Source organism: Podarcis gaigeae, assembly GCF_964106915.1.
Source record: "Podarcis gaigeae genome assembly, chromosome: 14".
NCBI classification, from domain to species: domain Eukaryota; kingdom Metazoa; phylum Chordata; class Lepidosauria; order Squamata; family Lacertidae; genus Podarcis; species Podarcis gaigeae.
In genome coordinates, this window is record NC_139690.1 from 35,591,200 (window position 1) to 35,606,241 (window position 15,042).

Genomic DNA, 15,042 nt, shown 5'->3' on the forward strand with positions numbered 1-15,042 from the left:
GCAGGAGTGCAAACTTGCTATGAAGGACGCGTGAAATCCTTTATAAACTACTTTCCACACACTTCTTGGTCCAACAACTAGGGTGGCCAGGGGAAGTATGCTGCTCCTGTGCTCTGCTGAATTAAAAAGTGTATCCAGTAATACACAGAGCAGCTTCTTCACATGACAAAGGCACAGGCAAGGATTTGCGTGATGTTGCAGAATATATTACAGACACAAGAGGGCTGTACTGCAACACTGGAGAATGAGAAGAGGCCAAAGCCCGAGGCTGTCAAGAACAGGACATAGGTATACTTAGGGACAGAAGGATCTGTTCATTTCAGTTCTCTCAATTTCTAACTTTTTCCAATCTTAAATCCTGTTCCCCACCTTTTGCAGACATTTGCACTTTATTTATTTATTATAAATAACCTCACAAATATTCATCAGCACTTTTGTGCAAATTTATGAACACAAAATGTGTGCATTTCTATGTGCAGTTTTTCCTAATGTGCACTTTACAAGCCATTCCCCTTAATATAATGCATTGTTGTGCATGATTTTCACTGGTACATTCATTTTTATTCATGTTTTCCTGTTCTTGTAAACATTGGCTGGTTGGCGAATTTGCATAGTGAAATTTGGGTAAGTGCGATTTTTTTTATGAGTAACTGTGTTTCAGTTCACATAGTATTTCGGAAGGTGCAGATTTGATATATTCAGTTTCAAGTGAGACCCGAATCCAATTTCTCCTTCTTTCCTAGCACGACACAACTTATGCATCTGCAGGTTTCTGCCTGTCCCTCTCCCTGGGCTCCAAGATTAAAGAGACATATGGGTCTGTGATGCATGTCCATATTCTGACATTCCCTGCTATTAAGGGATCGGCTGGCTGTGTGTGTCCTCAAAGACTTAGTGGGGTACACCCATCTTGCCTCTGAATAAAAGAACTGCACTGGGGCTCAGGAGATCTGATCCACACTAGGGATTCTGCTGCCAGCCGACCTAGCAGCAAAATAATACAAAACAGAGAATAAACGAGATGCGGTATTGATTTAACCTACTTTAATGCACAATAGTTAAGGGGAAAGGTAGGGAGAGAGGAACGGCTTCCCCACTGATCCCCATCTTTGAAAATCAGTGCAAGCTTTGGCAGGGAGCTGCTGGCCCTCTTCAGGGGCCTTCTACCTCCCTGTTGGGCTGCCAACTTTCAAAACTGCTCCCGCTCTTCTGCAGTTTGAAGCATAGCCCAGAGCACAGGAATTAGGGTTTTTTTGCCATTAGGGTTTTGTTGAAGGTGCAGGAGCATGGGCAGTTGAAAAGCAAAAAAGAAACCCCAATCCAAATGAGACAGTGGCAACCTTCCACCCCACACCTCCTGGAGACTGAGAGAGCCTGTTCTTGAGCACATGAGCTCCAGTAGCCATTCGGTCCTAGAGAACCTGTAGACGGAGGAGGCTGGGTTGCTGGCAGCACAAGAGTTAACCCGCCAGCCTCTCCGCGTGAATCTTGAGCTATTAATACCCACGCTGCTTTATCTGTCAGAGGGAGCCGGCTGCTCTGTCAACGAGACAAGCCCTGCGGAACTGGGTCTCTTCGGCGGACCCATAAGTTTTTATTCCTGGGGCGAGAGAGGCTGTGTGCGCTTGGCCAGCCTGGGCTGCTCTCCCGGTCTCCTTGGCTGCGCAGCCTGAATGAACTGTCAAGGAGGAACACTGCTCTCCCTCCCTCTCTCTCTCTCTCTCTCTCTCTCTCTCTCACACACACACACACACACACACACATATCTTTCCATACAACTTGCTGCCACCAACTCCTTCTCCTGTCCCACAGATCTGAACTGCTGCAGCTGGTGACGTCCACGCAGATGGTGCCTGGAAGAGAGAGCTTCTCTCGTTGCGCTGGGATGCTTTGAATGCCAGGTTTCGTGGTCCATCACGGCAATCTGGCCAGCCCAGGACTGACCTCCTGTCCCTTCCAGAAGAGCGACGGCACTTTCGGAGGAGCATCGCCGCCACCAACAACTGGGACGTACAGTCAAGACTACCTTGCACCTGCTCCTGGGAAAGGACGCCTGGTGATGGTCCTGGCCAGAAGGGAACATCTCCTGTCTTGCAAAACTCCTCACTCGAAGCCTGAGAACTTCTCTGCCTTCTGCGCCCATGCCTGCTCAGAGGTCTGGTGGTCCACAGCCAAAGAGAGAGGTGCAGGCAAGGTTTGACAAAGAGGGTCCTGAGTGGAGAGGAATCTACTGAGGCCTACACTCCTGTTGAGCAGACTTGGGGTCTATAGAAGCTACAAGGTGGGCTGAAAGGACTCCCCATGGTGAGAGGGTGAGAACCAAGCATGGCAGGAGATGGTCAACCCTTTGAGAAAGGTGTGAAAGCCTGTTTTGGTCTCACTGCCTGTCAGGGAGCCTGTTAAGGCCTGAGATTGATGAGACCACTTGCTTAGGTCGCAAAACACTACCACCCACCTCTTTGGCCCTGGAGGCTCCTGGTCCAGCTCCCAGCCTGGCAGGGCCTCTGCAAGGGGAGCTGTGACAGCTTTGCAAGCTGGAAGGAGAGGCAGGTCATGAGAGAGACCAAGGGCTGAGATGCTTCCTCTCAGCAACTGGGCTGGGACAGCAGAGAGCAGCCCCGTCCCGTGCAAAGAGAGATGCTAGCATTGGACTGGAGTTGGTTCGCCCCCTTCCTTGCATCCTCGGGGAGATGGATTCCTTCTGCTTCGCCTGCTTTCAGAAGGAGGAGCTGCAGCCCTTGCAAGTGAACAGGTGGGTCAGAGGGGACTTCCCTGCATGATGGGCAGGTGTCGGGATGTGCGCGGGAGGCAAAGCGGTCTAGGGATGTCCTGTGTCCCGTAGTAGTCAAGGCTGCGTATTTATATAGGTCCCAGGGGCTCAACCATAACTGGAAAGCATGCGTTCTGACATGGGACCCTGATGTTTGCGGGATAGTTCTGATCATCCCACTGGTCAAGAAGAGGCCCTTTGCACATGCCTGGGCACACTGTTGCTACTCTGCTTTCTTAGGACTGAGTTCTGATGCTGAAACCAGACTTGTTTCTGGCGTGAGCAAAAACGTCAGCATGCATAGTTAGGTATTAGTTAGGTATCTATTGCATTTATATCACATCTTTTTCTCCCAGAGGTTCAAGGTGGAGTACATGGTTCTCCCCTTCCTCAATTAATCCCGGCAACAACCCTGTGAGGTAGGCTAGGCTGAGAGGCAGTGACTGGCCCAAGGTCACACAGTGAGCTTCATGGCCAGGTGGGGATCCTAGAATTCTAGAATCATAGAGTTGGAAGGGACCCAGGGGTCATCTAGTCCAACCCCCTGCAATGCAGGAATCTCTCAGATCCAGTCCACACTAGGAAGATTACACAGAGGAAGTTGTTTTTATAGTAGGTTAGCCTATGGGTCACCTGCAGCCAACTTTTACTCAAGAGGCACACCCATGGAAATCAACAGATCCAGGCAATGTCATGCCCATTAATTTCAATGGGGCTGCTGTGAGTAGGACTAACTTTGGATACAGCCCTGTGGGTCCACGATGCTCAGAATTGCCAGCGGTGGCCCTCCAGGGTCTTGGCTAGAGTTCTTTCCCAGTACCACCTCCCTGGCCCTTAAACTGCCGATACCGGGGATTGAACCCAGAACCTTCTGCATGCAAGACCACCTGTGCCACAGCCCTTCCCACAGAGGCGCTGTGTGGACTCTCCGCTTTGCATGCTGTGCTTATACATCTCTCCCAAGGTTGCGAACCCAGCAAATGAACCCTCAAAGGTTATTTCCAGGGCTTTGCTTCAGCTGCAACTCACCAGAACTCAGTTCCTCTCGGGTGGGCCCCACTGCCATTATAAAAGAACAAGGGAGGTGTTTGTGGTGAGTTCTGGCACCTCTTTTCTAGTAAAATAGCACTGGCTATTTCCTTATATACTGCAGTTATATCCCACCCCAAGGAGTTCAAGATGGTGACATCCCTGGTTCTCTTCCTCCCCATATTGTGGGTCCAAGTACACTCACTCAATGCTAAAGGTAATATCAGGTTGTATCCAATTCAGAGTAGACCCACGGAAATGGAAAAAACCTCAGGTTAGGCTTGCCGATTGATTCCAAGAGGTCTACTCTGAGTAGGAAAAGCATGGACTCATACAAGCCCATGTGGCTCTTGAACTCAGCTGAGCTGTAAAGCATGAAAAAAAAATCCATTTTTCTACCCCAGGAAACTCACTTCTCATCCAGATGCCCATTCATCATGGCACAACTCACCTTTAATGGAGGTGGTTAAACAATGCTCAGTTATTGACACAAGAGTAGGAGTGCCATCTTAACTTTTACTCTTTACTTGCTCTCTGTTCCTGTGTGCAGTGGCGTAGTGTGGGGGGTGCAGGGGGGGCCAGCCGCACCAGGCGCAACATCTGGGGGGTAGGGTTAGGGGGCGCAAATCCATGGGTTAGGGAGCACAAATCCATGGGTTAGGGGGCACAAATTACTTGCCTTGCCACGGGTACTGACAACCCACGCTACGCCACTGCCTGTGTGTTGAATAAGGAGAGGCTTTTCCCGACACAGGGTTGTTGGGGCCCTTGGGAGCATCTCTTGCGACATTTCTGGGTGTCAGCCGTACTGAAGAAACACAGGAGCAAGGCCCCTCGAAGAGGAAAGAAATGGTGGCAACCCCTACCTGTGCCCCCAACAGGAGAAAAACAGGCAAACAATATCTGTGTCGCAGACGCCTCTCCGTCTAAAAATAGTTGTGCAAACCAGCCTTGAAATACATTTCAGAGAGATGTCAATTTGTAAAACACCCTTGCTTTTAGAAACATGGCGGAATCTGAAACGTAGGAAGCTGGGCTTAGGCTGAGTCAGACCATTGGTCCTTCTACCTCAGTGTTGTCTACACTGACTGGCAGCAGCTTTCCAGGGTTTCAGCTCCCAGTCCATCTGGAGATGCCACAGGGGATTGAACCCGTGACCTTCTGCATGTGACGCAGGTTCTTTCCCACTGAGCTACAGCTCCTTCCTGCAGAAAGCTGCCTTGTACTGAGTTGGAGCAACACTCCCATATTGGGGTCCTGGGTCCACCCAACTCTGCACTCTCTACACTGACAGGAAGTGGCTCTCCAGGCCTCCAGGCAGAGGTCTCTCCCAGCCCTGCCTGGGGATGCCATGAATTGATTTTAGGACTTTCTGCGTGCAAAGCAGATGATCTGCAACAGAGCCAGGGTCTCCTCCCAGCTCACTCCCACCCTTAAAATAGTGTCCTTCTGGAACCACCCACAGTGCAGATGCTCTGCAAGGGAGCCAGGATCTCATCCCTTCCCCACAAGCCCTTCCCAGCTGTTTGGGGTTTTTTTTTTGGCAGTCCTTGTTTCAGGAGTCCAAGATGCCTCTTTTACCTTCAAATCTACGGAGGAGTGCTTGAGTTTCCTGGGAATTACCTTTTTGTGCCAGACTCTAGCAACCATTTTTTAGAAGGCTACATCGGAGGGACACTATTTTCTTAAAATTGCAGGGTGGTGGTGATAGTGTTGTGGGGTGGGTATGGATTAAAGGTAAAGGACCCCTGACTTTTAGGTCCAGTCGTGGCCGACTCTGGGGTTGCGGCACTCATCTCGCTTTAATTGGCCGAGGGAGCCGGTGTACAGCTTCTGGGTCATGTGGCCAGCATGACTAAGCTGCTTTTGGAGAACCAGAGCAGTGCACAGAAATGCCGTTTACCTTCCTGCCGGAGCGGTACCTATTTATCTACTTGCACTTTTGATGTGCTTTCAAACTGCTAGGTTGGCAGGAGCAGAGACCAAGCAATGGGAGCTCACCCCATCGCAGGGATTCAAACTGCCGACCTTCTGATTGGCAAGCCCTAGGCTCTGTGGTTTAACCCACAGCTCCACCCACGTCCCGGGTATGGATTAAGGGCCCCCTATTCCCCCCCCCAAAAGTAATGGAAGCACTGCAAAGAAGGGGAAATCACAAGACTGAGAAGGACCAACTCAGCAGCAGAGATAAAAGGGTAAAAATTCTGGGTTGCCAATGGCCAGCCAGACTTCTCCCTGCATACCTTCTAGGTTCTGGTCTTCCTGTTCCTTTAATAATAGCAGCTGGTAGGCATTAGTAGTTGATAACGCTCTGCTCCAGGCTGGGGGAAAGCTTCCTTTATGGATTTCTGCCTGTGAAGCTGCTATTAAAGGCACAGGAGTAGACCAGTTTCTGGTCAGTTGACAACCTAGCCTGAGTTCTGCTGGCAGCCACTGGGAGGGATGGGGCAGCCTCCACACAACTCCCATGCAAAATTATTCTAGAGGCAATGCGAGAAAGACCTGCCAGGGATCTTGAACTGAAACAACCAGACCGTGGCCTCTGACCTGACAGGACCGCTTTTGATAGGCTAAAGACCTCTTTTCTCACTGTAGGACCTGGATCCTGGCACGTATTGAACTAATTCCTAATCCCAGGGCAGCAGTTCATGGCCAGCAACTAGGCAAAGCTCCCCTGATCCATTCCAGCGATTAATGTGTGTGTCCTGCTCTGTGTACTACAGCAGAGGCTCCGGCTGACTGAATCCGCAAAGTGCAAAGCGCTGGAGGAGAGTGGCACTGTGGGTGGTTCCAGAAGGCCACTATTTTAAGGATGGTTGTCCGTCACACACCGGCAAACTCAGGTTGTGGAATTTACAGTTTGTCTGGTGCTCTTGTGCAACAAACCCACTTCCCCAAAAGACAGGAAACGCAATGGAAAGTGTGGGGTGACACTCGCTTTGATGCAGCGTTGTCTAGCCTCCCTGCAAACAATTCAAAACAATAGCATTGTACAGTTGGAAAGGACTATGAGGGTCTTCTAGTCCAACCCCCTGCAATGCAGGAATCTTTTGCCCAACATGGGGTTCGAACTGACAACCCTGGGATTAAGAGTCTCATGCTCTACTGACTGAGCTACCCAGGAATTGGTTGTCTGTGTGTCTTTTAATTGGTCTAATGCAGGGGTCAGCAACCTTTTTCATCCGTGTGCTGGTCCACCATCCCTCAGACCATGAGGGGGGCTGGACTACATTTTGGAAGGGGAAAAAAAGAACATGCCCCACAAATAACCCAGAGATGCATTTTAAATAATAGCACACATTCTACTCATGTAAAAACACCAGGCAGGCCCCACAAATAACCCAGAGATGCATTTTAAATAAAATGACACAATCTTCTTGTGTAAAAACACGCTGATTCCTGGACCGTCTGCAGGCCGGATGAAGAAGGTGATTGGGCCGCATCTGGCTCCCGGGCCTTAGGTTGCCTATCCCTGGTCTAATGTAACACAGGGATGGGAACTTCTGGCTGAGGGCCAAATACAGCCCTCCAGACCCCTCTATTGAGCCTCCAGACTCTCTGCAGTTACACCCCTCACTGGCGTCGCTTTGCCTGGCTGGAATGTGCCTCTGGACTCTGATAATGTTTCTTGCTTGTCTGGATGAAAGATAGAGAAATCTATTACAGATAATAATATTGTGCAGCTTGAAGCAACTGGGTGCAAAAAACGGGAAATAAAACACTGTTGAGGCCCACAATTTAATCAGAACTTTACTTGCAGAAAAAGATGCATGGGAGGCTGTTTGTGTGTGCATTTAGATACTAGCCTTCTGTACAAAGGAAACACTTACATTGATTGCTGTGCATACTTTCCCTCCTATTCCTGCGCAGTTCTAGCATACCCCCCCACCCCCCGGAAGATGCCCAGAAGGGAATGTGGCCTGCAGACTAGGGGCAGAGGAGAAATCAGACTCAGCTCACACTTATTTTTAAATATTTTATTTTTCATTTCCACATTTTACAGTTAAATCCCAAATCTAAATATACACATCCAATCTAAGCATCCAATCGTGACTCGACATTTCCACTTTCCAAAACAATACACAAACTGAAACACAGGCTTCCTTCAAAACGTGCCCTACCCCAAATTTTGCAACGCAGTTCGCCAGCCATGCGAGCCAAGGAATATATAGGAAAATTAGCATACAAGGTGAAGATGTGCAATAAAAATGCATATCCTAGGGAAAATAACACAGAGACACATTGAAGGAAATCGCTTTGCAGAAATATGTATCTTCCAATACTTTGCTAGGAGAATCCTTGCTGCTGTGGTGGCATACATAAAGAACGTCCTATCCTTCCTTGGCACCAATTGGCCGACCATGCCCAGGAGAAATGCCTCTGGTTTCTTATGGAAAGTACATTTAAGTACCTTTTTAATTTCATTATAAATCATTTCCCAGAAGGCCTTAATCCTCGGGCAAGTCCACCAAAGGTGATAGAAGGTACCTTCAGTCTCATTGCATTTCCAACATTTATTATTGGGCAAATGATAGATTTTTGCAAGCTTGACTGGGGTCATGTACCACCTATAAATCATTTTCATAATATTTTCTCTTAAGGCATTACATGCCGTAAATTTTATCCCGGTGGTCCATAACTGTTCCCAGTCAGCAAACATAATGTCATGACCCATGTCTTGTGCCCACTTTATCATAGTTGATTTGACTGTCTCATCTAGTGTATTCCACTTCAACAGCAGGTTATACATTCTTGATAGGTTCTTAGTATTGGGTTCTAACAGTTCTGTTTCTAGTTTTGATCTCTCCACCTGGAAGCCAATTTTCCTGTCTTGTTTAAACACCTCCATTATTTGATAATAATGAAGCCAGTCTCGTACCTTAGACTTTATTTTCTCAAAACTCTGTAGTTTAATTTTTCCACTCTCTTGCTCTAGGATTTCGCAATATTTTGGCCATTTAGAATCCATATTAGGTTTTTTCACCTCCTTAGCCTCCATTGGTGATAACCACCTAGGAGTTTTATTTTCCAGCAAGTCTTTATATCGAATCCAAACATTGTATAGTGCTTTCCTGACAATATGGTTTTTAAAACCTTTATGAACTTTTACCTTGTCATACCATATATATGCATGCCAACCAAATCTGTTATCAAATCCTTCCAAATCCAGAATGTCTGTGTTCTCAAGAAGTAGCCAATCTTTCAACCAGCAGAAAGCTGCCGATTCATAATACAGTTTTAAGTCCGGCAGGGCAAACCCCCCTCTATCTTTAGCATCAGTTAATATCTTAAATTTTATTCTGGGCTTTTTGCCCTGCCAGACAAATTTAGATATGTCTTTCTGCCACTTCTTGAAACAGTCCAATCTGTCCACAATCTGTAATGTCTGAAACAAAATAACATTCTAGGCAATACATTCATCTTAATTACAGCAATTCGGCCTAACAAGGAAAGCTTCAAGTTTGACCATATTTCTAGATCTTTCTTTACCTCTGCCCAACATTTGTCATAGTTATCTTTAAATAAGTTCACATTTTTAGATGTCATATTAATCCCCAAATATTTAACTTTCTTTGCCACCATTAATCCAGTTTCATTTTGAAACCTCTCTCTTTCAATATTTGTTAAGTTTTTCTCCAAGACTTTAGTTTTGAGAACAGAAATTGCACAGTGGCGGCGTGGCAGCAGCAGGAGGCCCCATTAGCTAAAGTAGTGCTTCAGGTTAAGAATAGTTTCAGGTTATGAACGGACCTCCGGAATGGATTAAGTACTTAACCCGAGGTACTACTGTATGAGGGGAAATTCTCATTAAAATGCTGCGGAATCTGCCCCTTTTCCCCAAAAGAGGAAATGCCTCACCAACAATGGGCAAAAGGAAGAATAGATTCCCATAAAACTTGCACATGCCTTGCACATGTAGAAAGAACTGCTATACTATTATCCCTGCTGTGATTAGGTAAGCTGCGGGCAGCCTGCTCAGCCTGTTGCCCAGGTGTGGGCAGGCAACTTAAGGGCCACTCATCCTCTCTAAAAACCTCATATTTTAAGATGGACTTGGACCGGACAGTCCTTGAAACAGAAAACTGCCTGCTGACCCTCCCCTCCCACGTCAGTCAGATCCTAGGGCAAGTGCTTCATTCTGGAGGCGCCCCTGCTTTTGGAAGGTGGGCTCTACCTTTCCTCCGCAGTTTGGAGAGCCAGCCATCGTGCCTGCCTCTCTCATCGCAGGCCTTCCCTGCTGGGACTTGGGACTTGTGCCTGACCCAGCACGCCAGCCGGCAATGACGGAAAAGTGTGATCAGAAGCATATGTCTGAGCAGGCTGTCGCTGGTCGGGTCTGCTCTTCCCAGGCTGCCAGAGATTGCCGCAGGAAAATGGGGGGGGGGGGGCGCAAGGAAGCTCTCCACCATACCCCATGGCAGGGCTACCCCTTTTCATTGCCCATTAACTGCTTCAAGGGCTGCCACTTTATCGAGACCCCTACATTTGAGGCTCACTCCCCTCTCCCTTGCATTATTTGGAGCCTCCCCCCTCTGCAATAACAGTGCAATCCGTCTTCAGAGAAAGACCTCAAGTACCATCCGTATTTGGAGATGGCTGTCTCTGGGCTGGAATCCTGCAACTGTAATTCCTGGGAAAAAAACCCAAATCATTCCAGAGTGTTGCTGCACATTGAGGAGAAAAGTCTCATTGATGTGTATGAGGTGTTAGGGGAGCGTTAGGACTTCTGTTGGGGGCATAGCAGTCAACTTTTCCCTTTTCTTCTGAGGAATCCTATTCGGAATAAGGGAATTTCCCTTAAAAAAGGGGGAAAGTTGACAGCTATGGTTGGGGGACACATTGTGCTCCTTCTGGGGTAGTTTGTGTGGGAATGTTCAGGGTGGCAGGAGAGGATATATATTGTTTATTAATATCCTTCCTAACTTGCGCTAGCAAGTTCCTTTACTTAGCAGAGTTTACATTCCCATTTTTGCATGCACAACAGATAGCTGGTTGCAGGCTTGTGTAAGCTTCTCACTATTATACAATTCAATCTGTCTGAGATTGAATTGTACCTTCCTGGTAAGTTCCCTTGAGTCCATCTTAAAAGAACAAAGACACCACAATCTTATTCAAAGTCAATAAAGGAAGTTTACTTACATCAGTTCACAGTTGGATCCATGAAGGCGGGGCAATCCCAGTGCTTCTGCTAGCTGAGAGCTAGCAGAGCGGTCCTAGCTAAAAGCTGGTCAAACGTAGAAGGAAGTGAAAAAGAGAGAGGTGTGCTGTGTGACTCGTGCTTTTGTTACCTGGACAGGTAAGGTCATGCCCACCTTTAGTCACATGCAAAGGAAGGATGCTCTAGCTAGGAGGAACAGGAAGTTTCATCTGGATGGACCAAACATTCCCTCACATGTCTTCTCTAGCATTACAAGGAATGTTGTAGTTGACTGCTCCCAGTGGATTACCTCCCACAGTTTGTCCACCTTTGGTTCTCACCTTGCACTCAACTCTCACCAGTGGCTCCCAGAAGCTGTCAACTTGCAACAGCAGCTGCACCCCAGGAATGGCTTCAACTGGCCGGCTAAACCAGGTGAGGGTAGCCGATGGGTCTTAAACCCTTAGTGTGTTAGGGACTTCCCCTGCATGCAAAGACAAACGCTGGCAGATTGAGTGGATGAGACCAATAATGAAGGCAATTTATGTGCTGTATAAAAAATCAGAATGAGCAAGCATCTGATATCGCCCTCAGAAGCAATCTCAATTTACTGGATTATTTCAGGGCCAGTGCTAAGAGTATTTGTCCTGGAATGAGCCACAGCCTGAGCAACTTGCCTCAAAATAGCAGCCACCTGTCTCGTATATTGGGCGAGCTGAAGATTGCAAAGTACTTCTGAAATTGAAAGTGCCATATAAATTAATTATTAATTGTCCCTTTCTTGGCGTACGCCAGTTATTGATCAAAACATCATTATGTCTCGAGGCCTAATGATGTCGGTTCCCCACCAACACCATCCTTTTATGGGGAGGGGAAATCAAGGAACCGCCTGGTCACAAGCGGATATCTTTACTTGCAGAGTGACTGTTGTTACAGTATTATGGTGTAGTTGTCAGGATCTGTGGGGTGCTCCAAGGTGGTCAAGCAGCATCACATCAGACAGCAAGTGAAAGCTTATGTGATGGAATGTCCATGTCACCCATCTAAAGGAGGGAAACTCCCTGCACATAGAAAACTAGCACCTCAGGGAATAGGCTAGATCAGGGTAAACAATGTGCTACTCCTCCAGGTGTTGCTAGACTCTAGCTTTCACCAGCCCCAGGGATATTGTAGTCTACCAGAACTTAGAGGGCATCAGGTTGGCCGCCTCTGGGCTAGGTACACATTGACGGGCAGCAGCACTCCTGGGTTGCAGATAAGATTTTTCCCCACCCTTAGTACGTGGAGCTGTCAGCAATTGGACCTGGAACTTCCCTCATGCAAAGCCTACGCACTGTACCACGGAACTACAGTCCTTCGTCAAACATTTCACCCCATACCACAAATTCTAGGACAATACTTCATAAGGTCATGATCATCATAAGAGCTATTTAACTTTTAGTATTGGTTCCCCCCACTTCCTACCTGTCTCTTTTCCCTTGTGTGCTGTGTCTTTTGGGTTGTGAGCCTGCTGTAGCAGGACTGGGGAAGACATTCAACTCGCTTCACATTTTTGAGGCAGTACCAAAACTGAAACTCAGCCATCCTGTGAAATTCATGCTTTTCAGAATTTGCGGTACAGTTCTCTAGCTAAGTAACGTGTACAAAAAAATGCAAAATTTAGGGGAAAGTGTGTATTAAAAATATTGCGTTGCTTAAAACAGCACACAAAATGTATTAGGGAATAGTGCTTTGTATTAGGAAAAGTTTCATACAAAAGTGTGTATACTAGGAGAAATTTGTGCTAAAATGCTGATAAATTTTCACGTGGACTTAAAACCCCCCAACACATTTCAAACTGATGTGGAATCATGATAAACTGAATTGCAGATTGGGGAAATGAGAAGCCAAGACACACTGAAAACGACAGATCCTTCCCTCCCTAGCTGTACGGCTATTAAATCCAGTGTCTAAAATTATCTTGGTGCCCTGCTGCCTGCCCCCCTAGCTGCTAGCTTTCTGCTTCTCATGTCTGCTGTTCACCCTGAGTTATGACTTGAGATCATAGAGATGCCTTGCTTTTTAAATGAGCCTGATTGAGGCGGGGGCATGGATGAGAAGAGATGCTTGATTCAAATGAACCTTCTAAGGAGAAGTAAACCAGCTGTTTGAAAATCTGCCAGCAGGTGTCTCTGAACTATCAATCTCCTTGTTGTTTTAAAAATCCTTGCTTAATCTTTGCAGTTAGCTTTCTAGTTGGAAAGAGAGAGACAATGGTAGAGATTTAAGGGAGGCAAAGAAACATAGAAGGCGTAGCTGCAACTAGGCATTACCCTACATATGCCTCCTTGACCTCTTCAGTCTGTGGAAGTGGCCCTGTTACAGATACCACATAACACCATAGCTGTCAACTTACAGATTTGAAAATAAGGGACCAGCAGCCTTGAAAATAAGGGACCTGCAGCCAAAATAAGGGACCTGCAGCCTCACCTGTTCCAGGCACTCCAGTCTTCCTGTCCTCCTGCAGTCTGGTCAAACTCATGCTGGTAGCTTCGAGAACACTGTCCAACCAACTTTGTAACCAGAGGTTCAACTGACTAGAATCTGAATCACATGCACCACAAGGCCTATGCAGCCTCAACTTAAGATGGCTCCCCAGCCTGGCTTTGCACTGCAAAGTTTGCAGCAGCACGTGCAACAAAATGGCGTCCAGCATTCAGAAAACCTCTCAGCTTGCATTAACTAGCCACACACAAGGCATGCAAGCTCCACCCCCAGTCATTCTAAGCTTTTTATTGGGTGTGCAACACAGCCAAGCAACACAGTTGGAGCCTCCCTCCTCCCTGGCCGGCAGGGAGGGAGGGAGAGGAGCTGCTTCCTTTGAAATTTAAGGGACATTTAAGGGACATCCATCAATAAGGGACATGGCGCTGGAATAAGGGACTGTGCCTTCAAATAAGGGACACTTGACAGCTATGCATAACACTCCTGATCTTCCAATATGGCTTCACCCTTTGGAACTCCCTGCTGGTTGACATCCGGCAGATTCCTTCCCTGCACTCTTTTCCGCTGAAAACATTTTTTTAAAAAGGCAAGCCTATCCAGACATGTAGAACGCTGGCATGTGTTAAATCTGGGTTTTAGTTTATTGTTGATTTAATTATTTAAAAATGTTTCAGATGACTGTTTCAAACTCTATTTTATTGATCATTTCATTGTTTTATTCTTTTTGTAAACTACTTTTAGGGTTGTTTTTCGGTGAAATTGCATATACCTTTAATGAAATAACAACAACAACAACAACAACAACAACAACAACAACAACAACAACAACTGACAGCTCTGAACCTTTGGAGGTCATAGCTGCCTCTCTCAGGCTACTTTGCATCTTAGCATATTGATATATATATATTTAAAATCTATCACTGATGGGATGCAGGGGTGAGTAGACTGGTCCTTCTCTTCCTCCAGGGGACAAGCTCTGGAGATTTCCCCACCGCTAGTCAAAGGAATATAGGAAGCTGTCTCATGCTAAGCCAGATAATCTATCCATCTAGATAGATCAGTATTGACCACACTGGCTGGCAGCAGCTCTCTAGGTTTCCAAGAGGGTATGTTTCGCAGCCCTTCCAGAAGATTCCAGGGATTAGGGATGGGTGAATATGGCAGTTACAGTTTCTCCCAGTTACCTGTTTTCCCAGTCTTCAGTTCTCCACATTTCCAGATCAGTTTGCAATAAGTAAATAAAAAGTACGCCTGAAAATTAATCAGCAGCTTAGTGCAAATTTCCCTTAATAGACACATATCTATATGCTACTTGGCCTAATATATACAGTTCTGTGAAGCATTTCCTCCTAATAGCAGGCATTTTGTAGGTCATTGCTACCAATATATACACTTTCCATGCACGCTTTACCCTAGTATATGCATTACTGTACACACATGGCTTGGCTCCCTTGCAAAATCCAGAGACATCTGAATTTTGCTTCGATTTGTGCATTCTTCAGGAAAGTGCAAAAAGTGCACAGTTCGTCTTTAAATGTGAACTGCACTGGATTTTCCTCCCTTCCCTACTGGGGATCGAACCAGGGACTTTCTGGATGCAATGCAGATCTCTCCCTCTGAG

At 46.8% G+C, this 15,042-nt stretch overlaps 1 protein-coding gene across 1 annotated transcript in view; it reads left to right on the forward strand.

The window, feature by feature from the left end:
- The first annotated feature begins 1,539 nt into the window (after positions 1-1,539).
- The window catches only part of SBK1 (SH3 domain binding kinase 1), a 75,987-nt gene continuing 62,484 nt past the window's right edge, over positions 1,540-15,042 (forward strand). Inside the window, exon 1 of the mRNA XM_083710992.1 lies at positions 1,540-2,752. Within this exon, the coding sequence (XP_083567118.1) occupies positions 2,691-2,752 (62 nt within the window). The 5' untranslated portion in view covers positions 1,540-2,690. The remainder of the gene's footprint in view (positions 2,753-15,042) is intronic.